Source organism: Poromitra crassiceps (genome assembly GCF_964638095.1).
Source record: "Poromitra crassiceps genome assembly, chromosome: 19".
In the NCBI taxonomy this organism is placed as follows: domain Eukaryota; kingdom Metazoa; phylum Chordata; class Actinopteri; order Beryciformes; family Melamphaidae; genus Poromitra; species Poromitra crassiceps.
The window spans coordinates 30800023-30827295 of NC_139646.1; the positions used below are offsets into that span (position 1 = coordinate 30800023).

At 44.2% G+C, this 27273-nt stretch overlaps 1 protein-coding gene across 1 annotated transcript; it reads right to left on the bottom strand.

Moving 5' to 3' along the window:
- Nucleotides 1–27273, bottom strand: LOC310794270 (RAD52 motif-containing protein 1-like). Its single transcript, XM_083656236.1, has 8 exons — nucleotides 27150–27273; nucleotides 24124–24232; nucleotides 22068–22247; nucleotides 11189–11323; nucleotides 10037–10208; nucleotides 9811–9909; nucleotides 5204–5280; nucleotides 1–1982 (listed from the first exon to the last, which is right to left on the bottom strand). The coding sequence occupies exons 1-8, from the start codon at nucleotides 27203–27205 to the stop codon at nucleotides 1908–1910; spliced, it is 903 nt and encodes a 300-aa protein (XP_083512362.1). The 5' UTR covers nucleotides 27206–27273; the 3' UTR covers nucleotides 1–1907.

The window sequence follows — 27273 nt, forward strand, 5'->3', positions numbered from 1 at the left end:
AACTATAGGCTCTTTGATTTAATAAGGAGAAACAGTAGAAAGTAAACTCCATGTCCACGTTTAAAACAAGAATAAGCACCACTGAAAAGCTCTCTCAGCCCAGTTTTAACATCAAAACAACAAACAGGAAAACAACACTGTTTACGGTCACAAAGCGATGCAGTCTAATGTTTAGAAAAAATACATTCAGCATAGAGAATAAACTAACCAAAATATGATTTGATCAAATACAAACCAACCAAGATATATGATTTGATAAAATACAAAACGTCATTAAGTGAAAAACGAGCTGAAGAGCTGACTCACAATCATGTCAACCTGGACTAGGGGCAGGACACTTTGATTGACAGTCGTTATGTTCCACTGTAACATGTATACCAGGGATTCCCAAACTACTGTATGGCCTGCGGAGGTATTGCAAGCGGGCTGCCAAATCATTACACTGTAGTAAAAAAAAGAAGGGGGAAAACAGCTTGATGGACAGGTTCTTGAAATCTAAGGGCCCTTTCAGACACAATCCGATGCGGGTTAGGGTTAAGGTAAGGTACCCTGCTCGCATTGGCCCCCCGCGCTCCGTTCATAGTCAATGGAGGTAGTCCGATAGGCTCCGGCAGTGGGCGATGCAGGGGTATCCGTGAAAAACACGCAGAGGTCGTACTCAGAGCGATCCCACTTTTGGGAGATGCAGCCCTACGTCACGCTCTGCTGGCCAATCTAGATGCCCCCCCCCCCAAACACACACACACACACTTTCACTCTTCTCTTCTCTTCTCTCTCAAAACATCGTGGCTGTATAGCTTATCTGTTCTCTTCACAATAAAAATGCTCCGGTTAGTTTTTTGAAAATGACAGCCTGCCTGCCTCAGCACTCCTCTTTTCCTGGTTCACTCGCACACATGCTTGTTTTGAAGGGGAGAAGGTGAAGTGACGTTTTTACAGCCGGACTACTAAACTATAGACGTACTACAGCCGGACTACTATACGTTTCTACGGCTTGTATCTGAATTGGGCCTAACACTGAAAATGCTGCAACATGTTTTAGATGCTGTGTTAGTGACTGTGGAAAATAAAGAGGGCTTTGAGAAAGCATTATTTGGCCTCTGTGTTTTTCATGGGGTCGGAGGTGGGCTGCGATAGGTTTTGACATTTTCAAGTGGGCCCTGAGTTGAAAAAGTTGGGAACCGCTGATGTATACAAAGTGCTGTTGGCCTGTCCATAGACCGTATCAAAAATATGGACATAGTCACCAATGACGTCACCCATATGTTTTTGAAGCCATTGCCATCTTGAGGTTCTTGCGCAGCTCACACGTGACGGCACAAGACCAGGGGTTTCCCAGAGCCGCAGCTCCACATGCTATTGGTCCGTGATCGGCAAGCTGCGCGATCACTGGACAGGCGACCTGTCAATCATACCCAAAACATAGTGTTTTCTATCATCTATTTGAATCTAAAAGGGTGAGTTACATAAAATGCATTCCCCGTACAGTTGTGAAATGAGCTATATAGACAAAAAGTGTGTTTTGAACAAGGCTCTAAACATGTTTAATCCTGTTGTAAAGTCAGGATTCTTAACATGGGGGTGAACGGGAAACGACTCCCTTTTGGAGGCCGCCTCAAGTGGCCATTCTAGGAACTAGAGCTTTTAGTATCACTTCAGCATAGGCTTCATCTGTCCAACCCCAAGTTTGCCGCCTGGTCCACAGATTATACAACAGGTAGTGTCCACCAAGCAATCTGATTGGTCAAAGATGCTTTTCAACCACAACAATCCATTGGTTGCTGACATCACCATGGTAACCACAACCCCAGTAATGAGCGCCCTCTAGTGTACTGTTGCTGGTGGATGACTCCAACGTGACTCCCATTTCATCAATTATCTCCAAACACCCATAATTCGCTCTGTCTCTAGGATACAGTCAGGTCCCACTCTTCCTCCTCCTCTTCCTCAGGGACAAGCTCACTCCAGGACAGCTCATTCACCTGGGAGAGAGAGACATGAAGAGAGAGGTAGAGGGTCAGAGAGAGGGAGAGGTAGGGACAAAGAGAGAGAGAGGGGGCAGAGAGAGTGAGAGGTGGGGACAGAGAGAGAGAGAGGGGTCAGAGAGATGGAGAGGTGGGGACAGAGAGAGAGAGGGGGCAGAGAGATGGAGAGGTGGGGACAGAGAGAGAGAGAGGGGGCAGAGAGATGGAGAGGTGGGGACAGAGAGAGAGAGAGGGGGCAGAGAGATGGAGAGGTGGGGACAGAGAGAGAGAGAGGGGGCAGAGAGATGGAGAGGTGGGGACAGAGAGACACACACACACACACACACACACACACACAGGGACAGACCGACAAGCAGAAAGACTGTTGGGAATTGTGGCAGTAGAGCATTTCCTTTAATGAGTTATTTCTAATTGCCTCTGTTTGATAAGTATATTTGCTCATATGTTAGTACCAAGCCTCCTTGTTTTCTGTTTGATAAGTATATTTGCTCATATGTTAGTACCAAGCCTCCTTGTTTTCTGTTTGATAAGTATATTTGCTCATATGTTAGTACCAAGCCTCCTTGTTTTCTGTTTGATAAGTATATTTGCTCATATGTTAGTACCAAGCCTCCTTGTTTTCTGACCTGCTGCTTTTGGGATTGGTTAGGTAGTCATTTCTTTTTGTTACTGCAATGCATTACCCATAATTACCGTCATCGACGACGGCAGGAAAATGGATGTCCCGAGCAACATTACATTATTTTGATTCTGTTTTATCCGTTTACAAGCTCATGACTTTTTTCCTGCAATGCAGGAATAGTTTCCACCCAGTCTTAACATGAAAGCTGCGAGAAAGTTCTCAGGCCATGTTTACACGGCATAAAACGGCAAACCTTTTTTGCGTTTGGGCCTTCCTTTTAGATGGCAACGGCGTTCTTGGGGCCTGAAAATGCAAAAACGTGAAAACAGGTACCAGAGTGGAATTCTTCGTAGCGCGCGAGATGCCTAGTGAGGTATAATAATGATGTGAGCCTCTGCATGTCGCAAAATAAGCTATTTACAGGACGTAAATACAAGCATTTCACATGCCCAGTTTTCAGGTCGCAGTTCAAAACACATTAGTGTTTCAGTGCATGCCTGGGAATCAAACTGGACTTACCAGGGTGACTTAAATAAGGTTTTAAATTCTCCTTTAACGACTTGATCTGTCAGAGGACCACTCTATCGCTGTTTTTCTCCCAATACACCCGGGTTAGGGTTAGGGTTAGGCTAACCCTAACCCTAACCCACCCGCAGCGGCTTGTCCAAGTTTTTTTTTCTTTCTTCTTCTTTTTTGTGTGTGCGCATGATAAATCCCTCTAAGTGTAATATTTTTTTTCCTTTTCTTTTTTAATTTAATTTTTTCCAATTTTTTATACAACAATAAATGAACAAGACAAACAGGCTCAGACAAAGGAAAAAAAACATACATCGACATTTGGCATTGTAATGTGGTGCTACCAGCCGCAAAAGGTGCTTATGTGCTTGTGAGAGACATTACGCATAGGAACCCAACCCAAGGCAAGGGTCCACAGAAAACCAACCAGGCAAGCTGTCCATCACCCCCAACCTTAGTCACTGCTCACTAGTCATTTGTTAACCTCGTCAAAGTAGCCCAGAAACGGGTCGCAAATAGTTGAGAACCTTCTAAGCGAGTTGGTTCTCAGGAACCAGAGTCTCTCCATCTGTATAACAGAAACCATGTCCATCAGCCATACTTGAAAAGAAGGTGAAGAGGATTCCTCCATCCATTCCTTCAGGATGAGTCTTTTGGTGACAGTTGTCCCCAGTGTCAGAGATTGTTGCACAGCTGTAGGGAAGTCCAGAGAGGACTCCGAGCAGCCAAAGATGGCGAGTTCTGCCTCCGGCTACAGGGTTATTTTGTAGGCCTTAGAGTACCAGTCAAATATTTTGGCCCAGAATCCCGTTAGTGAAGGGCAGAACCAGAAGGCATGAGATAGTGTGCCCTCTGACACATGACACCCGTCACAGTGGTGAGACAGAAGGGAGTTTGTAGTTTATGCTTGGAGTAGTGAAGACGGTGAGCGACTTTAAATTGGATCAGCTGGTGTCTGCTATTAACTGAGCAAAGTTGTACCACAGACAGACTTCTATCCCATAATGACAGATAAATCAATAACAAGTTCCCCCTGCCCCGCTTAATATTTTTATTTCTCTCGGCAGCAGGTAGGCTAGTTCACATCACGTCATGCCAGAATGCTTCCTCGCATTGTGTCAAAGCATTGTGTGTAAAAAGGCAACACTGACTCATTGCGGGCCTTCATAATTAATTCATAATGAATTAATAATATTGCGAGATCTCTGTGTAAAAGTGGCTAATGAAAGACAATATAGGAGCATTCAACTAGCCCATCAGTATAGCCTTATGGCACAAGTGAATCGCATTGGCATTCAACAAACATCTGATAACGAGTTGCAAAAACTACATGGGTGATAACTGCCCACTCTTAACGTTCGCGCATATTAATTAATTGTTTGCGCAAATCATTACTAATTAATTACGCAACCCTACAACTCATGGCCAGATGCATCGATTTCCTCAAGCGCCAAGGACTGGAAAGAAAACATGCCTTTTTATAGGGCTTTACTGGGTTTTTATTCTGTACTGTAACCATCTGTGTCACTCTAGGATGTGGTTAAAGTTTAGTCCTACGGTTGCATCAATCCTGCTAGAAATAGACAGAATACTGGAAGCTAGGCGTTTTTCCCTTCAAAATAAAAGCAATAATTTATTACTTGGTAAATAAAAAACAGAACAGTCGACTCACTAAGGGGTTAAATGTACTTTTAAATGTCTGTGTTCTGTGTATTTCGGATCACACACAAAAATGTTGCAACGTGGATCTACACTATTACTTTATTTAATTGCCATTGTGAAGGTTGTAAGCAGAAGTTTCCGTTTCATTCTGTCTCACTTGACACTGATCCGAGTTGCGGTGCTGACATTTGCGGCTTCAGCACATTAATCGTTATCACAAACGCTCTGTGTGTAACGCGGAATCAAAGGTCGGAACGCAACAATGGCAGTTTGCCGTTTTATGCAGAGAGTGTTGTCGTCTAAACATGGCCTCAGTCTCTAGTTGAGCAAAGCCGACAGAGAACTGAGTCTGCCATTATGATCCATGCAAAAAAGTTCAAACATGCTGTCCTGTCCAGTCTAGTTTAGTCCAGTTTACCTGGACGAGTCCTTCTATCTGTTCAGGTTGGAACTGGTCTCCATCCTCTCTCACCTCTACCACCACTTTACCATTACCTACAGACAGAGAGAGACAGCATTACCTACAGACAGAGAGAGACAGCATTACCTACAGACAGAGAGAGACAGGCAGAGTTACCTACAGACAGAGAGAGACAGCATTACCTACAGACAGAGAGAGACAGCATTACCTACAGACAGAGAGAGACAGGCAGAGTTACCTACAGACAGAGAGAGACAGCATTACCTACAGACAGAGAGAGACAGGCAGAGTTACACATCTCTGTAGTATTATTGGTTATAGTGTATTTGATTTGATTTGTTTATTTGCGAAGGGACAGTGCAAGTTAATGAACAAGACTCCAATGCATTACAGCAATGTGTTACAAAACAGCTTGTAAACAAGCCAGATTATAGCCAAGGCTAGTTTCCCTGTTGTCCCTTAGAAGATGTTACCTGGAATCATAAAACATCTAAAGACATAGAAACATTTGATTAACTACTGATTGATTTGATTAACTAACTATGACAGTAGTGCTGATAGCAAATTAATATAGTACTAGCAATAGCAAAAGCATAAGCATAATGGGGAAAAATACATGTTATGCAAGTACAAATCACAATAATGCTTGAATGCATGATATAAAATACATTACAGTATTACAGTAATTATTTCACTGCTATCCATAAAACATCAAAGCATAAAGCTTAATTTATACTAGTGTGTCTGGTTTTCGCGGAGCGGAGGCTCTGTGCGGCGAGCACGGCACTCCGCACAAGCTCTGCGGAGGGACTGCACGGAGCTCCGCGCTCCTCTCAAAAAATGTAACTCCGCAGAGCACGCCGCGAGCTCATGCAGTCAATTCCGAGGCTATGATTGGCTAATGTTTGCTATGGTTTGTATAGGGAAGAAGCCTCCACAAACTGACCAAGTGACCGGCGAAATCAGTGCGAAATGAACGGGTTTGAGCATCGCCACATGAGTGAGGGAGCAACATGATCCTTTTCTCACAGTCATGAGGGAGCCCATTTTAGAGTGAATAGCCTACAATTTACTACGTCAATAAAAACGATTTGAGATCGAAAAAATTTAATGCAAAGCACAAAAACAAGAAGACAACAAACTTACTTGCTAAAAACAAACTGAAAATAGCCTACAATTGCACTAGGATTGATTATTCGCCGATATAAATCAGGATCACACACAGAAGAACTGATGTGACATTTGCATTCCTGCTAAAAACACAACGGGAGCCTGGAGGGGGATTCTCCGCTCTCTGCAGACACTGCACTCTTACCGTATTTACCATAAAAGATGTGCCTCTGCGGAGAGAACGGTCTTGCCGTGAACACCGCGGACACTCCGCAGTCAGTATAAATTTGCTTTAAGACATAACACATACTGCTCAACTATGAATGTGTGCAGGTTTGTTTTGTCGCGAGCCATTCCTTTAGTAGTGTTTGAAAGGTGCTAAGCGTGGGGCATTCTCTCATTTCATGTGGCAAACTGTTCCAAAAGTTGCCACCCTTTATTGATAGAACAGTCAGACCAAATGTTGTATGTCTGTATTGATAGAACAGTCAGACCAAAGGTTGTATGTCTGTATTGATAGAACAGTCAGACCAAAGGTTGTATGTCTGTATTGATAGAACAGTCAGACCAAAGGTTGTATGTCTGTATTGATAGAACAGTCAGACCAAATGTTGTATGTCTGTATTGATAGAACAGTCAGACCAAAGGTTGTATGTCTGTATTGATAGAACAGTCAGACCAAAGGTTGTATGTCTGTATTGATAGAACAGTCAGACCAAATGTTGTATGTCTGTATTGATAGAACAGTCAGACCAAAGGTTGTATGTCTGTATTGATAGAACAGTCAGACCAAAGGTTGTATGTCTGTATTGATAGAACAGTCAGACCAAAGTTTGTATGTCTGTATTGATAGAACAGTCAGACCAAAGGTTGTATGTCTGTATTGATAGAACAGTCAGACCAAAGGTTGTATGTCTGTATTGATAGAACAGTCAGACCAAAGGTTGTATGTCTGTATTGATAGAACAGTCAGACCAAATGTTGTATGTCTGTATTGATAGAACAGTCAGACCAAAGGTTGTATGTCTGTATTGATAGAACAGTCAGACCAAAGGTTGTATGTCTGTATTGATAGAACAGTCAGACCAAAGGTTGTATGTCTGTATTGATAGAACAGTCAGACCAAAGGTTGTATGTCTGTATTGATAGAACAGTCAGACCAAAGTTTGTATGTCTGTATTGATAGAACAGTCAGACCAAAGGTTGTATGTCTGTATTGATAGAACAGTCAGACCAAAGGTTGTATGTCTGTATTGATAGAACAGTCAGACCAAAGGTTGTATGTCTGTATTGATAGAACAGTCAGACCAAAGGTTGTATGTCTGTATTGATAGAACAGTCAGACCAAAGGTTGTATGTCTGTATTGATAGAACAGTCAGACCAAAGGTTGTATGTCTGTATTGATAGAACAGTCAGACCAAAGGTTGTATGTCTGTATTGATAGAACAGTCAGACCAAAGGTTGTATGTCTGTATTGATAGAACAGTCAGACCAAAGGTTGTATGTCTGTATTGATAGAACAGTCAGACCAAAGTTTGTATGTCTGTATTGATAGAACAGTCAGACCAAAGTTTGTACGTCTGTATTGATAGAACAGTCAGACCAAAGGTTGTATGTCTGTATTGATAGAACAGTCAGACCAAAGGTTGTATGTCTGTATTGATAGAACAGTCAGACCAAAGGTTGTATGTCTGTATTGATAGAACAGTCAGACCAAAGGTTGTGTCTGTATTGATAGAACAGTCAGACCAAAGGTTGTATGTCTGTATTGATAGAACAGTCAGACCAAAGGTTGTATGTCTGTATTGATAGAACAGTCAGACCAAAGGTTGTATGTCTGTATTGATAGAACAGTCAGACCAAAGGTTGTATGTCTGTATTGATAGAACAGTCAGACCAAAGGTTGTATGTCTGTATTGATAGAACAGTCAGACCAAAGGTTGTATGTCTGTATTGATAGAACAGTCAGACCAAAGGTTGTATGTCTGCATTGATAGAACAGTCAGACCAAAGGTTGTATGTCTGTATTGATAGAACAGTCAGACCAAAGGTTGTATGTCTGTATTGATAGAACAGTCAGACCAAAGGTTGTATGTCTGTATTGATAGAACAGTCAGACCAAAGGTTGTATGTCTGTATTGATAGAACAGTCAGACCAAAGGTTGTATGTCTGTATTGATAGAACAGTCAGACCAAAGGTTGTATGTCTGTATTGATAGAACAGTCAGACCAAAGTTTGTATGTCTGTATTGATAGAACAGTCAGACCAAAGGTTGTATGTCTGTATTGATAGAACAGTCAGACCAAAGTTTGTATGTCTGTATTGATAGAACAGTCAGACCAAAGGTTGTATGTCTGTATTGATAGAACAGTCAGACCAAAGGTTGTATGTCTGTATTGATAGAACAGTCAGACCAAAGGTTGTACGCCTGTAGGGGATTGCGCAGTCCCCCCCCTTGGTTAACCGTCTAATATGGTAATCTAATGGGGGCGGTGCTAGGCCGTATAGGATCTTAAATATGACACAGGCATTTTTAAAATGTATTAGGTTCTCTAGGCTTAGGAACTTGTGTTTTGTTAAGATGTCACAGTGATGGAAGGATTTTTTTTTTTTTTGTCAAAGACTTTCAGGGCTTTCTTGTACAGAGACTCTATGATTTTGATAGTTGTATTTCCGGCTAGAGACCAGCTAGTTAGACAATATTCTATACGTGAGAAAATCATCGACACCAGGAACAGCCTAGCTTCATCCTCTGTCAGATTATTCCAGATGTGCCTGAAATTCTGAAGGTTATTTGATGGAGTTTGACATCTTTTTTATGTGACTCTTAAAGGTCAAAGTGGAGTCAAGAGTGACCCCAAGAGATTTGAACCTTGTCACGATATCAAGCTCTTCACCGTTTAAGAAGACACTGGAGTGTGTTACATTTTGGGGACGTTTGCTAAACATCATACAAACTTTTTTCTGGCATTCAATAGGAGACAAGATTCAGTCAGCCAGTTCTGAATGTCGTGACATTGCAGATGTGAGGACCATGGGAGACCTCCCTGAGGTTATTGGCCTCAGTGAAGATCACCACATCATCCGCAGACATCAGGGTGTAGATGTTCTGACAGATGTTGGGAAGACTGTTGATAAAGCAGCAGGTAGTAGCACCTGTAGCAGTAGTTGTGATAGTGAAAGTAATAACAATAGCAGTATTAGCACCTGTAGCAGTAGTGATAGTAATAACTAGAACGATCGCACCGCAAATATATGCCTCCGCCAACAAGTGCAGTCAACATCCATGTCTGTCCAGACTCTTACACATTTCCCCTTGCCCATTCATCAGTTCATCCCCCAGTCCAACTGGGCGGTTGAGGCAAATTTGAAGAAATTCCGTCAAGGCGTACCTCAGATAACTAGATAACGTTAATGAACATCAGAAAATGCCTCCGGCCCGGCTGTCGCCAAGAGGCATAACAACAGCAGTAGTAGTTGTAGTAGTATTACCCAGTAGTATCAGTAGCACTCGGCTGAATGCCTGCATCAAGGCTTTTTCTCTGACCAACCTCTGGAGTTTACACCGTTTCTGTAGAAGAACCTCTGGACCTACAGACAGACAGGTAGTCAGGCAGACAGACAGGCAGTCAGACAAACAGGCAGACGGACAGGTAGTCAGGCAGACAGATAGGAGATGACTGTAACTGGAGCAGAGAAACATCAGGTACCAACTTGCCTTCCTCAGCAGTACGAGTGAAGGTCTCCTCCACCACAGCTGCTCCTCTGGCTGTGTGTCCATGCAGAGGGAAGGACAGCTCCAGCAGGCAGCCATAATGCAGCCTCGTCTCTCCCCTCCCCTCCTCTTCCTGCTCCTCCTCTTCCTGCTCCTCACTGGGGAGCTCCTTCAGCTGAGGAGGAGAAACCAGACCATGTGTGGGAACGCCCACAAAATGTTATACGGCTGGCGCGCGAGTGGGGTAAAACCGCCCATATATCTCAATGGGCTGACTCACCAAAGGACGGTGCTGCGGCTCTACACTTACATGATTGGGAATATAGAGCAGGTACTTAGACGTCTGTTCAGATGTGCATTTACTGCGGGGGTTAAATCCCTGATCGTGTCTGCCTGGGCTGGGCTAGCATCTACAGTAAATACTTCCTCTGCTGAATGGATAGAACGGGAGGATTTACCCCACCCTGACCACGCCCCCAGCCAGGCTGAGCCAGCTATGACGAGACATCGCCTCAACCTATTAAGGAGTGGTATTGTCACAATGCCTGAATTTTGAATTAGATAGAAATACTAAGTTTAATAACAAAAAATGATGTATTATAATAGAGTAGAGAGAGTAGAGACCGTGGCATGTGTGTTCAGTTAGATTCAAATCCTACATTGAAGGACTGCAACATGGTTATCACTTAAATGACCTAATTCCTCTAATGTTACTTAAAGACGACAAGGTAATGGAGTACCGCAGGGATGATGTCTTTTTGTGGTCTTACCCAGAAGTCACTGCACTTCCTGGTTCCTGGTATCATACAATTGCTAATAATCTAGTGCTGTAATTTTACTTAAAGTTCACAAAATCGTGCTATAGCATATTATTGATGTTTATTATAATACATTATGGTCCATCACTTATTTATAAACCTTCTTATAAACATTTATACAGTTTTATGAAGCCTTATAAATGCATTCTATCTTATGAATCATGCATTATAGGCATATCCTTCATAGAAAGTGTTACCAAATTCTTCGGTCTTTCTACAATGGAAGCTGGTATTGTTCTTTAGTATCAGCTAAAGCTGGCCAGATTCCATTCATCATCATCATCACCTTTACCATCTTCATCACGATTTCCATGACAACAAAAACAATGTTTCTTACAGTAATAATGCGTGTGGACCAGCCATTGAATCCCAAGCAGTGATTGGCCAGATCCAGGCAGCGGGCGTGGCTTAGCGGTTTGCTGTTGTAGGGATCTAACATGTAGGAGGGAGTCCGCTTGGTGCTGAGCCTCACCTGACACACATATACACACACACACACACACACACACACACACACACACAGAGTAAAAGTTGTACTGTGACGACCACATTGTTGAACTCAGGTAGAGCTGCAACGATTAGTTGATTAATGGATTAGTCGAAGTCGATCATCAGAAAATTAATCGCCAACTATTTTTATAATCGATTAATTGTTTGGACTAACTTTTCAGAGAAAATTATTAGAATTCTCTCATTCCAGCTTCTTAAATGTGAATATTTTATGGTTTCTTTAGTCTTAAGGTCATTACACACCAAGAGCAATGCGAATAAACAATAGAAATTGCGAGGCAAGTTTTTACCCCGTCATTCACAGCAACAGATGTGTGCATCTGGGGTGAGGAGGGGAGGGGAGGAGGGGAGGGGTGAGGGGTGAGGAGGGGAGGGGTGAGGAGGGGTGGGGAGGGGTGAGGGGTGAGGAGGGGAGGGGTGAGGAGGGGTGGGGAGGGGTGAGGAGTGGGGAGGGGAGGGGTGAGGAGGGGAGGGGTGAGGAGGGGTGAGGGGTGAGGAGGGGAGGGGTGAGGAGGGGTGAGGGGAGGTGTGAGGATGGCAGGGGAGGGGTGAGGGGTGAGGAGGGGTGGGGAGGGCAGGGGAGGGGTGAGGAGGGGTGAGGAGGGGAGGGGAGGGGTGAGGAGGGGTGAGGAGGGGTGAGGAGGGGTGGGGAGGGGTGAGGAGGGGTGAGGAGGGGTGGGGAGGGGTGAGGAGGGGAGGGGTGTTTGTGCCTTTAAGGACCTTTAAACTGATTCTCTTTGGGTTGTGAACTGTTGGTCAGAACCAGTGGCCATTACAGGCAGTCTCTTTTTGAGTCCTATGCGGAAGTTGCCATACTCTCAAATGGCCAGTGGGGGGCGCAGCTTGTGTAACATCATCCCTGAACGTCCATTCAACTCTATGTGAAACGAGCCAACTTCTCTCTCGGTCTCTGTCTTAAATAAACACTTTACAAATGAGTTTATGGTCTGAAAAAACAATTTCAAGTATTTTTCATGCTCTCAAGGCTCCAGTTTTTTTAATTATAGCCCCATTTCGAGGAAAATAGGCGATATACTTCGGATATTGGGAAACAGTAATACCTCCGCCCGTTAGAGGCAGCAATGTGCCGCAAAGGCATCTAGTCTGCGGAAAGTACACGAATAAGAAAACCTAGCAAAACAAGGCTAGTATGGCTAGCAGATAGCAAGTCATACTTTAGCAAATTATCAGAAAATAGCGCTACTTTATGATATTTTAATAATGTTAGTAGACACACGTAACTGTATAGATGGCATACATGTAACGTGACGCTCATAACATGGCGGACCATTTAACGTTATCTAACGGTATGTAAAGTAGCCTAAAGGCCTAAACATGGTCGTCCGTCAGAGCCTCGCCCCGCCCTCCCCGTGTGACGGCGGGTGAAGCGCCGTCCTACGGGGAGGGGCCGCCGTCGGCTGACGGGGGCTGCTCGAAAATGTGACTTCCCGGCGACGATACGTGCGTGACGACAGCTGCAGGAGAGTTGTGATTGGCCGTTGCCCTGGCTCTTCGTCGTAAAGTCGCCTTTCAAAGCATGATGTTAGATTATAACAACTAGTTGTGTGGCTTAGCCTTCCCAAATGTTGAGGGTCGTTTTTTAGAATTTAATACATAGAATTGGGAACGTTACATTCAATTTCATTCAGACTGCCTGGCACACAATCTCCGCCATTTTCACACGGAGCTTCCGCGGGGGGGGGGAGGGGGGGCATAGTGGCGTCCGAGCATGTGGGGCTCGCTGGCGCCGCCAGACGGCGAGACGGCTCCAATTCAAGGCGGACGGACGACCATGTTTAGGCCTTAACGCTGGGGACATACCAGAGGCGAAAATTGCGCGCATGCGCCGCGCAGCGCACCTCCGCGCAGAAGTCGCTTTAAAGTGTCCACACAGAGAGCGCAGCTCTCTTTGCGCGCTCTGCTCGTCCACTATATATTTTGCCCCAGATCTCCTGTCTTCCTTATCATGGCCAAGTAAATGATGACATAAATATCTAAAGTAATATGTTTGGGATAACAGTTAATGGCTACCTTCATTATAAAATGCAATTGCACCATTTGTCTGTTCTCCTCCCGTTTTCCCAGTGCCTGCTGTTGTAGAGAGAAGGCGAGTCCTAGCTCTCTACTTGTTGCTCCGCAGGCAATGAGCCCCTAGAAGCCGCTCCCCCTCTCCCACTGCTCTTTCTCTCTTTTCACACTTCCAAAGGGGCAATCAACAACGTAAATAAACATTATTTCACTTTGAAATTGGTTTTATTTGACGAATGTCCGGTTTCGGAGTTCCTGTCTGCCCTTATCTGATCTGTTCAACTTGACAGAGTCGCTCACAGGCGCAGACGGCCGCGCAGGAAAATAGAACTCCAGGCTGAGCTGAGCGGCCCTGAGCGTCCGCGGAGCTGAGCTGAGCGGCGCGCTGCGCGCTGCGCGCAATTCAGTGTGGACTGACAGATCTGTTAACATGGTGTCCTAATGAAAACTGGCTGCGCACAAGGTCGCAAATGGTCGCGCAGCGCAGCTTACGTGCAGGAGACGCGTGCAGTGTGTTTTCACCGTAACGTTAAATGGTCTGTCCATGTTATACAGTAAGCGTCATAAGGTTATATGTTAACGGGACATAACATCACAAGTTTTTGCAGACTTGAATGCTGTTGGTCGTTTGTTCAATTTGCTTTTCTGTATGGTATTGGACATTTAAAAATGATACATACTTGTCTTGAGGCATCCGCCAAGCTCAGCAATTTGTTATCCTTATTTTAAAACATACTTTATCAGATCGATATAACTCAACATAGCCTAAGGTCTTGCACGAATATGTCTACTGGTAAATTAGGCATATATAGATAATCTACCAAGCAACACTTGATACAAATATAGGTAACCATTTCACAGCAGTACAGCCTACCATGGTGGAAAATTAACCATTCTTTAAGTTTGAATGATATCAAAATATATGTTGCATGGTGTAGCCTTTGTTTATGTCGAATTGTTACAGATAACCATATTTCAATAAATATAAATCATTTGTTGATTTGAAGCAGTCGGTTGCTTCTCCATCTTCATTCTTCTTCCTGGTCATTTGGTCGAAGCTGGTTCACTCGACATCAAATATCTTTATATCACATCTTATTAACAACCTGCCTGCTCTGACCAGACAACTATAATGGGCTCGTTCTATGAGATTTGGGGTACATTCGGGTACATGATTTACTTAGCACATAGCCTACACAACAAGGTTCTTTGTTGGCAATGTTTATTGACAAAAACACACTGGCAGATACATACCAAATGGCTCAAAGTAAATCTATCAAAAGTCTCAAATCTGTCAGCATTTAGCTTATGTTATTGCAATATCTTAGGTTGAACAACTGATGATCAGCAATATTCTCACAGTAATATGCACATGGGAATCAAAACGTAGCATTCATTTTCACAAATAATTTGACCAAGGGACAATGTGCCTCTGTTCTGTTGTGCTGTTCCTGCTCCACCATGGTACTCCGACGGCCATCCCTTGAAGAAACAAACGACACAGTGTTATATTTAATTACTATAACATAACGCCACCAAATTTCAGTTAAAGTAGGCTATAACGGTGCTCACACGTTAGCACACGATGCTAATCGAGCTAGCGTTAGCTTACAAACATGAGCATCACTCAAACAGTCCAACATAGCAGAGCACCAAGTGCGCGACCAAATCCACCTCAGTTATCAATTTTAGAGTTTGCCCAGAGATAAGTATAATAGCAGTTTACCTTGTGGAGGCTTAGCAGCAGCTAGCAGGCTGGAGACTCACACCAGGCACAATGCACCAGGATCACACCACACCATGGTCTCTTGGCCAGGCCCCGGACAAGACGGTGGTCGGCTGGCTGGACTCCTACTCGCCCATACCTTCGGACTAAAAGTTATTATATTTGTTGTCCTGGACCATTTCACCACTGCAACCAGCCAGCCAGCGAGCAAGCTAGCAAACAGAAGCGAACAACAAGATGGCAGTCGTTCAAGCCTGTGAGACAAATTCGGAAACTCCCCCGGCAGCCGCTAGGGGCAGCCGCCCCCTCCTCCTTCTTCTTCTTCTACTAGTGTTTTAACAGCCCTCTCTCCCCGTACTTCCGTGTAAAGTTAATCCATTCAACCAATCAACGATGAGCAGGAAGCGGGAGATTCAAGCCTCATTTTCTGCTATCAAAACCCAATGGGTGACGTCACGCTGGCTTCATCCATTCTATGTACTATCAATGGTCAGAACAAAAGAAGACACTTGAGGATGTCATCTTGGGCTTTGGGTGTGATCGACATTTTTCATCATTTTGACACATTTTATTGACCAAACGACTAATCGATTACTCCACAAAATAATAAGACAGATTAATCAATAATGAAAATAATCATTAGTTGCAGGCCTAAACTCAGGTGATCAAACATGGCTGACAAATAATCAGTCAGCTACTATAGCAAAACAGACATTGATTGAGCCATCATGGCTGCCAGTGGACACAGTTATGAGCAATCCATCTCTGTTTGGCTCTGTTTTGACTAATGCAGTTTCTCCTGGTTGGGTGCTGCTGCCACCTTCTGACCACTAGCAGAAACTACATAAATATCATCCTGGAACCACACAGATTGGGGTTAAAGAACTATGAGCAGTAATACAATACAAACGGCGAAAGATCAGAGCGATGTGTAGTAGGCATCCTGAAGTCTGGTGGGACCATTGGATCAGCGCTCTTGACGTGTATTGTGTAGACATATATATGTATTGTAACACACTAACATTATAAAAACACAATGTGTAGACATACATATTTTTATAAAAACAAAAGATTGGGGATGGGACGATATATTGAAATGTAATACATCACAATGCAAAAATGTGTGTATGTTGTGCCAGGAACTTGAATGGTGATATCAGCTCCATGTTATTCTGCTGTCAGGAATAGGCCTGCAACGATAACTAGTGTTTGTTGATTGATATAATTGCCGCTGAAATAATTGCGATAAACAATATTGCTGTCATTTTAAGACTTTTTTTTTTGCCACTGATATAATAATATAATACTAGCATAATAATGTAATGTACACCCTTTCAAATAGTGATGAACTTTTAATTCTTAATCCTCTAAAGTCGAGTAGAATTCTAGAATGTTTCTGCAGTTCACTGGGAATTCTCAGTTAAACCAGCATTTTCTTACTCTTCAAAACGAACAGCTATTATATATATATATATATATATATATATGAAGAGAAAGGAGAGTCCCCACGCACAGCTAGTGGAATGATCAGGTGCTGGTACTGTAGGTTGCAGGTACAAAGGCACAAAACAAAAGAAGGTACCACCGCACACTGAAGTATAGCTTTACTGTGATTTATTCAGCAAACAACGCGTTTCGCTGTAGCAGCTTTGTCAAACGCGTTGTTTGCTGAATAAATCACAGTAAAGCTATACTTCAGTGTGCGGTGGTACCTTCTTTTGTTTTATATATATATATATATATATATATATATATATATATATATATATATATATATATATATATATATATATATATATTTAAGCAATATCACACGAGAGGGAGTGCATTGTTGGCTAATATTGGCACTGCTGTGGTTCGGTCGCAGGCACGAGGCCGCAGGCCGAGTGCCGTAGATAATCACAGCAGTGCCAATATTAGCCAACAATGCACGACCTCGAGTGTGATATTGCTTTTATACAACAGTTCTATTAAACAAAGCTGATTAAAAAAAATGACAAAAAGCTGAGAAAATAGATGATTTCTGTATTTATTCCTCCGCCAACAAAAATAGTCCCCCCAGCTTTCCCTTTGCAGAAAATGTAGCCTAATCAGCCCGCCTGGTCAGGAGGAGGCGTAGCGCCTGCCTGTAACAGAGATCTCCGCGGAGACCTTTTTGACCGTCATCGTCGTAACACCGCCAGTTCGCCGTCTTTGAAAGCACGACGTTAGATTATAACTAACTAGTTAACCTAACCCGCCTTCCAAAATGTTGCCGTTAGTTTTTTAGAATGTAATACATAGAATTGGGAACGTTACATTCAATTTCATTCAGACTGTCTGTCTGGCTCAATAGCCGCCATTTTCCCCCGGAGCGAGGGAGGGTGGGAGGAGGGAGGGTGTTTTACAGTAGTGGCTGAGAGAGCGTAGTGGCACAGTGCTCCAAGCAGGTCGCGAGGCACATTTTTTGCAACATCATCCAATCAGGGGGCATTCCCTGGCAATTCACATGGACGCGCATTGCTACGACCAGCATACTGACCAGACGTAAGCCGTGTTGGTGCAACAGGCATAAGTCCATGGTCTTATAAGACCGACGTAGGAGTTACGACCAGGCATAGTTAAGACCAGTTGGTGCAACCGGCCCCTGGAGGTTTCCTCATTAGAATGTTGCTCCCCCTCGTCCTCTTCTGACGAGCATTCATAGTTTAAGTCAAAAGTTATGTTAGGAAAAAAATCCATCTTTGCGCTCTCGGTTACGCTTTGAATGACGTTCAATGTAACGTGGCTGGTGTTTGTTTTGTTGATTAGAGCAGCTGTGAAGCGGAGTGATATAGCCTACCCTACACACAGTGAAGCGCCAGTGCATTATCGTGAAATATAGACCAATTATACGCCTACGTCACAATGACAACAAAGCAAGCTGCGCGCGCATCGTGTAGGCAGAAAGCCGTCAGCCCAGCATTCACAGACAGTGAAAAAGCCCCGCTGTCAGGACTGCTCTATGCCCATCTGCAACACACAGTTATATTTTAGTTTTAAAATGCAGTTCTCGGCTTACTACCACAGCTTATCGCCTAGTGATAAGCAATGTTATGCATCGAAATTAACGTTGTTTAATGGGATATGTCTTACAGACCCATACGCACTGGCGCTGTCAATTGGCCAAGCCTAGTCATACATATCGTGCATTCCTTTATAACTGGGGATAGCGTAGATAATTATTCTGTAACTTGCAAAGATATATTGTTATGTTGATAATGCACACAACTCAATAATGACATTATGTAACGTTACTTGGTCGTTAACTAACCGAGCGATGTGGCTGAGCAGCCTACAGTTTCAGGCAGCTTACCTGATTATGAAATGAGCACTACAAAGTCGGGCATTTTTAATGATGTCCTCGTTCCAATCAGTTCAACTCAATAATGACATTATTTAACGTTACTTGGTCATTAACTAACCGAGCGATGTGGCTGAGCAGCCTACAGTTTCAGGCAGCTTACCTGATTATGAAGAGCACTACAAAGTCGGGCATTTTTAATGATGTCCTTGTTCCAATCAGTTCAACTCAATAATGACATTATTTAACGTTACTTGGTTGTTAACTAACCGAGCGATGTGGCTGTTACTAGCAGCCTACTACAGTTTACCTGATATGAAATGAGCGAGCACTGCAAAGTCGGGCATTTTTAACGATTTCCTCTTTCGGCTTGCAACCAAAGACACCTACGGTTAGCATTAAAAGCAAGGACTAAAGTTTTACCGAATCCCGTCAACTCATACTGCTTTTAATGCAGTAGGTGTAGGTGTCTTTGGTTGCAAGCCGAAAGAGGAAATCGTTAAGAATGCCCGACTTTGCAGTGCTCGCTCATTTCATATCAGGTAAACTGTAGTAGGCTGCTAGTAACAGCCACATCGCTCGGGTCTGTAAGACATATCCCATTAAACAACGTTAATTTCGATGCATAACATTGCTTATCACTAGGCGATAAGCTGTGGTAGTAAGCCGAGAACTGCATTTTAAAACTAAAATATAACTGTGTGTTGCAGATGGGCATAGAGCAGTCCTGACAGCGGGGCTTTTTCACTGTCTGTGAATGCTGGGCTGACGGCTTTTTGCCTACACGATGCGCGCGCAGCTCAATGTTGACAAGCTGTATAAGGGGTCTATAGGCACTCGTAAGATCCCTCTTGTCCAATCAAATTGCTCGGCCGGAACTACCTGTTGTATAAATATATATATATACAGTATATATATATATATATATATATATATATATATATATATATATATATATATATATACATACACAGTATATATATATATATATATATATATATATATTATAATATCTTAAACAAAATAAACTAGAACGACCGCAACGCGGACTTATGCCTCCGCCATTAGTTCATTCTTGAGTCCAAATCGCCATTTGAGGCAAATTGTTAGAAATTCCGTCAAGGCGCTCCTGTGATGTTGCGTTACAGTGCTTGGAAATTGGGTGTGTGAGGTCACAGTGACCTTGAACTTTGACCACCAAAATGTAATCAGTTCATCATTGAGTCCAAGTGGACGCTTGAGGCAAATTCGAAGAAATTCTATCAAGACATTCCTGAGATATCGCGTTAACAAGCTTGAAAATGACATTCGAGAGGTCACAGTGACCTTGACCTTTGATAACCAAAATGGAATCAGTTCATCCTTGCGTCCAAGTGGATGTTTGAGCCAAATCAGAAGAAATTCTATCAAGCTGTTCTTGAGATATTGCGTTAACCAACTTGGGAATGGCATTCATGAGGTCATAGTGACCTTGAAGTTTGACCACCAAAATGTAATCAGTTCATCCTTGAGGGCAAGTTAATGTTTGAGGCAAATTTGATGAAATTTCGGCAAGGCATTCCTGAGATATGGCGTTAACAAGCTTGAAAATGGCGTTGGAGAGGTCCCAGTGACCTTGACCTTTGATCACCAAAATGTAATCCATTCATCCTTGCGCCCAAGTCGACGTTGAGCCAAATTGGCAGAAATTCCATCAAGCCGTTCTTGAGATATCGCTTTAACGCACTTGGGAATGGCATTCGTGAGGTCACAGTGACCTTGACCTTTGACCACGAAAATCTAATCAGTTCATCCTTGAGTCCAAGTCGATGTTTGAGGCAAATTTGATGAAACTCCGTCAAGGCATTTCTGAGATGTTGCGCTAACAAGCTTGAAAATGGTGTTGGAGAGGTCACAGTGACCTTGGCCTTTGACCTTTGAGCACCAAAATCTAATCAGTTCATCCTCGAGTCCAAGTCGATGTTTGAGGCAAATTTGATGAAATTCCGTCAAGGCATTCGTGAGATATCGCGTTAACAAGCTGGAAAATGGCGTTTGAGAGGTCACAGTGACCTTGACCTTTGACCATCAAAATCGAATCAGTTCATCCTTGAGTCCAAGTCGATGTTTGAGACAAGTTTGATTAAATTCCGTCAAGGCATTCCTGAGATATCGCGTTAACAAGCTTGAAAATGGCGTTCGAGAGGTCACAGTGACCTTGACCTTTGACCTTTGACCACCAAAATCTAATCAGATCATCCTTGAGTGTAAGTGGATGTTTAAGGCAAATTTGATGAAATTCCGTCAAGGCATTCCTCAGATATCGCGTTAACAAACCTCGTACGGACGGACGTACGGCCGTACGTACGGACGGACAACCCGGATCCATAATGCCTCCGGCCTGGCTATTGCCGGCGGAGGCATAAAAAATAAAATACAGAAGCAGCGCAGCAAGAAATAACAGCAAAACATGTTTTATGTAAACAAACATTATTATTATTATTGAGGTCAGATTTGCTTTTAAGGTCATGTCCATATATCGATACGTCGATAAGTCGATTAATTGATTATTGTGACAGGCCTAGTCAGGAACATGAATGGTGATATCAGCTCCATGTTATTCTGCTGTAGTAATCACTACTGAGACTCTTGACCATCACAGTTTCACAAGCTCTGCATGCAAATTATATTATTTTCACTTTGTATTAATGACATTTTCAAATTGTTGTTTACATTCTAGCGGTGAGAGAGACAGAAAAAGACAAACAGACAGAGAGAGACGGTGTGAGGTCTCCACCTTGAGCAGTGAGACAGACAGACAGACAGACAGAGAGACAGACAGACAGACAGAAAGACAGACAGACAGACAGAGAGAGACAGTGTGAGGTGTGTCTCCACCTTGAGCAGTGAGACAGACAGACAGACAGACAGAGAGAGACAGACAGACAGACAGACAGAGAGACAGTGTGAGGTGTGTCTCCACCTTGAGCAGTGAGACAGACAGACAGACAGACAGACAGAGAGACAGACAGACAGACAGAGAGACAGACAGAGAGACAGACAGACAGACAGACAGACAGAAAGACAGACAGACAGACAGAGAGACAGACAGACAGACAGACAGACAGACAGAGAGACAGACAGACAGACAGACAGAGAGACAGACAGACAGACAGACAGACAGACAGACAGAGAGACAGACAGACAGACAGACAGACAGACATACAGACAGAGAGACAGACAGACAGACAGACAGACAGAGAGACAGACAGACAGACAGAAAGACAGACAGACAGAGAGACAGACAGACAGACAGACAGACAGACAGACAGACAGACAGACAGAAAGACAGACAGACAGACAGACAGACAGACAGACAGAGAGACAGACAGAGAGACAGACAGACAGACAGACAGACAGAAAGACAGACAGACAGACAGACAGACAGAGAGACAGACAGATAGAGAGACAGACAGACAGACAGACAGACAGACAGAAAGACAGACAGACAGACAGTGTGAGGTGTGTCTCCACCTTGAGTGGTGAGACAGACAGAAAGACAGACAGACAGACAGACAGACAGACAGACAGAAAGACAGACAGACAGACAGACAGACAGACAGACAGACAGTGTGAGGTGTGTGTCTCCACCTTGAGCGGTGTGCTCTGGAACAGCGGGCGTGCGTCAGTGTGCCTCTGGGCTCTGGAGGCGTGAGTAGCAGAGTAGAACTTGACGAGGGCGTAGAAGCCGGGCGGGGCGAGCGGGGCGTTGGGACTGACCCGCACCAGGTACAGAGGCCCGAAGGACGAGAACACACCAAACACACACTCCTGCACACAACCAGGAGACAGCTTCTTCCATTAGTTATACCATGGTCTGGGTTAGGGATGGGCATGTTAAGTCATTTCAATATGAGTAACCGGGTACTCACAAAAATAAAAATATAAAATGGGAAACACAAAGGCGGTACCAACGTTTGGCTACGGTAAACAATTAATCTCATAGGCTATATGCCTGTAGAATATATATTACTATGGTAATGGTAGAGCAGGGGTAATCTGCTGTGTTAGGTAGCCTGGTAAACCAGACGGTCACGTGAACTCACATTTCATTTCCTTCTACCAGACCGTCTTATACTCGAGCAAAGCTCCGTGGGGGTGGGGCCCCGCGAGTCTCCGTGCAGACCTCGCGCTGGGGCAGATGCCATTATACTCAGAAAGTGATCAGCATGTATTGTACAATGGTGAGAACAGCCCGTGAAAAGTCGCGCTGTGCAGTACTGAGTGCACTTTCACTCTCAAACGACCGCACATCAGCACATGAAGGACTCACCAAACTTGTTTTTACTGAAAGCCGTTTTTACTTCTCAGCCCTGATTGCCTACTCTGTGCTGCTTTTAATCTCTCTCAATCATGCTCTCAACACAACACATTTACTTGGTGAAATTACTAAAAACGAACAGTTGCAAATCTAAGTTTATAGCCTACCATCCCGGACTCTCAGATCTGGCAGCCAAAACCTGCTTGCAATCCCACGCACAAGGCTCTCAACCATGGGAAATCGTGCCTTTTGTGCACTGGGGCCACGCCTGTGGAATCTGCTCCCAGGATCCATCCGGGCCTCGGACTCCCTTGCTGCCTTCAAAAGCAGCCTAAAGACCCACCTTTTTCATGCTGCGTTCGACTAGGGCCTGTTTTTAAATTCCTCTATTTAAGTGTTTTTATTTTATTTATTTTTTTATTGTTATTTTTATTCTGTGTACTTTCTCTTGTGAAGCACCTTGGGATGTCAGTTTTGATTTGAAAGTGTGCTATACAAATACAATTCATTATTATTATTATTATTATTACCACATGGGTCAAGAAATGTGGTGAAAACACAGCTCAGTGTTCAGGGTTCAGTGGCTCGAAAGCAGCCATGTTTGGAGAGAAGCTCGCGCTGTTAGAAAAAAAATCAGGCACAACGCGAGCGGCCGCTGGAGCTAGCGAATAACCACGCCCAACAAATTTACGTAATTTGACGCGCCCGCCCCTCGCTCCACCCCCGCGCCCTTCACGGCAGGGTGAGCATAATTCAGCCTTCAGGCCCTGGGAGGGTATTTGCAGAAATTGCTAGCCAATCAGCGACCCACCTCGTATTTTTTTTTCATTTTTTTTTTTCAATTTTATGTAGAAGAGTACACGAACAAAACAAACAGCTCAGACACAAGAAGGAAAAGAAAGAAAAATATACATATAATATCTACACTCAGTGTTACAATGTGGTGCTACCAACAACCATGTGCTGTAGGAAATGTTGTGTTGTGTAAGGGGTCCCACGCAAGTGGTTTGCGAGGAGCCAGGCGTGCAAATTACTCGCCGCCCCTAACCTCATCGAGGTAGGCCAGAAACGGCTCCCAGATTGTTAGAAACTTGTTAGAAAGTGAGTTGGTTCTCAGTGATACGAGTCTCTCCATCTGGCTGTGTGTGGTGCAGAGGACAGCCTGGCTGTGTGTGGTGCAGAGGACAGCCTGGCTGTGTGTGGTGCAGAGGACAGCCTGGCTGTGTGTGGTGCAGAGGACAGCCTGGCTGTGTGTGGTGCAGAGGACAGCCTGGCTGTGTGTGGTGCAGAGGACAGCCTGGCTGTGTGTGGTGCAGAGGACAGCCTGGCTGTGTGTGGTGCACAGTTAGTCCAGTGTTAAAGCACTTCATTAGTGAACTAACTCACCCAGATGGCGGCCTCACTGCGACAGGGCTGGATGTCCCAGACGAACAGAGTCTTGTTGTTCTCCACAGGAACCAGGAACTCCACGATGACCGCCTCCGGATCCATCAGGCTGCACAGACCGTTGAGCAATTACTGACAAGTCTTAATTAACGCAGAGTCAATTCATGCAGAGTGAGAGTCTTAATTACTGATGAGTCTTAATTAGTGCTGGGCTACATGGCTGAAATCAATATCATGATAATCAATCATAAGGTTTTTTTTCTCCCATATATTGATATACAGTACATCACAATGTGGCTCACGTAGGCAAGATTCCGCATGAAATTTCCAAATAATATTCTATAAGATGTGTCATAGTAGGCTTGGGGTGCTATGCAAAATGTAAACAATTTAATAATAATAATAATAATAATAATAATAATAATAATAATAATAATAATAATAATAATTAAAAGTCTAATTTTACCTTCCAAATTACATTTATGTGCAGTGGAAATGAGCAGCTAATGTTACTTGTTGTCTATAGTTATCTGTCTGTCTCTCTGCCTGACTGTATGTCTACCTGACTGTCTATCTACCTGACTGTCTATCTGCCTGACTGTCTATCTGCCTGACTGTATGTCTACCTGACTGTCTATCTACCTGACTGTCTATCTGCCTGACTGTCTATCTGCCTGACTGTCTATCTGCCTGACTGTATGTCTACCTGACTGTCTATCTACCTGACTGTCTATCTGCCTGACTGTCTATCTGCCTGACTGTATGTCTACCTGACTGTCTATCTGCCTGACTGTATGTCTACCTGACTGTCTATCTACCTGACTGTCTATCTGCCTGACTGTCTATCTGCCTGACTGTATGTCTACCTGACTGTCTATCTACCTGACTGTCTATCTGCCTGACTGTCTATCTGCCTGACTATCTATCTGCCTGACTGTATGTCTGCCTGACTGTCTATCTGCCTGACTGTCTATCTGCCTGACTGTATGTCTGCCTGACTGTCTATCTGCCTGACTGTCTATCTGCCTGACTGTGTGTCTGCCTGACTGTATGTCTGCCTGACTGTATGTCTGCCTGACTGTCTATCTGCCTGACTGTATGTCTGCCTGACTGTATGTCTGCCTGACTGTATGTCTGCCTGACTGTCTATCTGCCTGACTGTATGTCTGCCTGACTGTATGTCTGCCTGACTGTATGTCTGCCTGACTGTATGTCTGCCTGTCTATCTATCTGCCTGACTATCTATCTGCCTGACTGTATGTCTGCCTGACTGTCTATCTGCCTGACTGTATGTCTGTCTGCCTGACTGTCTATCTACCTGACTGTCTATCTGCCTGACTGTCTGTCTGCCTGACTGTATGTCTGCCTGACTGTCTATCTGCCTGACTGTCTATCTGCCTGACTGTCTATCTGCCTGACTGTCTGTCTGCCTGACTGTATGTCTGCCTGACTGTCTATCTACCTGACTGTCTATCTGCCTGACTGTATGTCTGCCTGACTGTATGTCTGCCTGACTGTATGTCTGCCTGACTGTATGTCTGCCTGACTGTATGTCTGCCTGACTGTCTATCTGCCTGACTGTATGTCTGCCTGACTGTATGTCTGCCTGACTGTATGTCTGCCTGACTGTCTATCTACCTGACTGTCTATCTGCCTGACTGTATGTCTGCCTGACTGTCTATCTGCCTGACTGTCTATCTGCCTGACTGTATGTCTGCCTGACTGTCTATCTGCCTGACTGTATGTCTGCCTGACTGTCTATCTGCCTGACTGTCTATCTGCCTGACTGTATGTCTGCCTGACTGTCTATCTACCTGACTGTCTATCTGCCTGACTGTATGTCTGCCTGACTGTATGTCTGCCTGACTGTCTATCTACCTGACTGTCTATCTGCCTGACTGTATGTCTGCCTGACTGTCTATCTGCCTGACTGTCTATCTGCCTGACTGTATGTCTGCCTGACTGTCTATCTGCCTGACTGTCTATCTGCCTGACTGTATGTCTGCCTGACTGTATGTCTGCCTGACTGTATGTCTGCCTGACTGTCTATCTGCCTGACTGTCTATCTACCTGACTGTATGTCTGCCTGACTGTATGTCTGCCTGTCTATCTGTCTGCCTGACTATCTATCTGCCTGACTGTATGTCTGCCTGACTGTCTATCTGCCTGACTGTATGTCTGTCTGCCTGACTGTCTATCTGCCTGACTGTCTATCTACCTGACTGTATGTCTGCCTGACTGTATGTCTGCCTGACTGTCTATCTGCCTGACTGTCTATCTGCCTGACTGTCTATCTGCCTGACTATCTATCTGCCTGACTGTATGTCTGCCTGACTGTCTATCTGCCTGACTGTATGTCTGTCTGCCTGACTGTCTATCTGCCTGACTGTCTATCTACCTGACTGTATGTCTGCCTGACTGTATGTCTACCTGACTGTCTATCTACCTGACTGTATGTCTGCCTGACTGTCTATCTGCCTGACTGTATGTCTGTCTGCCTGACTGTCTATCTACCTGACTGTCTATCTGCCTGACTGTCTGTCTGCCTGACTGTATGTCTGCCTGACTGTCTATCTGCCTGACTGTATGTCTGCCTGACTGTCTATCTGCCTGACTGTCTATCTGCCTGACTGTCTGCCTGACTGTATGTCTGCCTGACTGTCTATCTGCTTGACTGTATGTCTGCCTGACTGTCTATCTGCCTGACTGTCTATCTGCCTGTCTGTATGTCTGCCTGACTGTCTATCTACCTGACTGTCTATCTACCTGACTGTCTATCTGCCTGACTGTCTATCTATCTGACTGTCTATCTGCCTGACTGTCTATCTACCTGACTCTTTACCCCGCTAGCCGGGCGCTTCTCGCTCGTGCTCAGTATGAGCGAGAAGCGCCCGGCTAGCGGAGTAACCTGACTCTGCCTGACTGAGATGATTGATTACGTCATATACCCGAAAAGAGTTCCGAAAGGGGCAACGTGTCGGGATAAGGAATTCATTAATGCGCTATCAACATATTAGCTTTCCTACCTGCCGTTGTCCTGCTGTCTCCTCTTCCGCAAACAAGCTTTAGCGCGCTTCCGCATGGGCGCCTGTGTGGATCGCGCACGCGCACACACGCACACACACACACACACACACACACACACGCACA

What these genes read in the sequence shown, in the direction of transcription:
- LOC310794270 (XM_083656236.1), bottom strand. Translation starts at nt 27,205, where the DNA reads ATGCGGAAGCGCGCTAAAGCTTGTTTGCGGAAGAGGAGACAGCAGGAC. An exon ending in AGACAGCAGGACAACGGCAG is followed by an intron (nt 24,233 to 27,149) that starts GTAGGAAAGCTA and finishes CGGTCTGTGCAG; the next exon opens with CCTGATGGATCCGGAGGCGG. An exon ending in AGTGCTACTGATACTACTGG is followed by an intron (nt 5,281 to 9,810) that starts GTAATACTACTA and finishes CTCTGTCTGTAG; the next exon opens with GTAATGGTAAAGTGGTGGTA.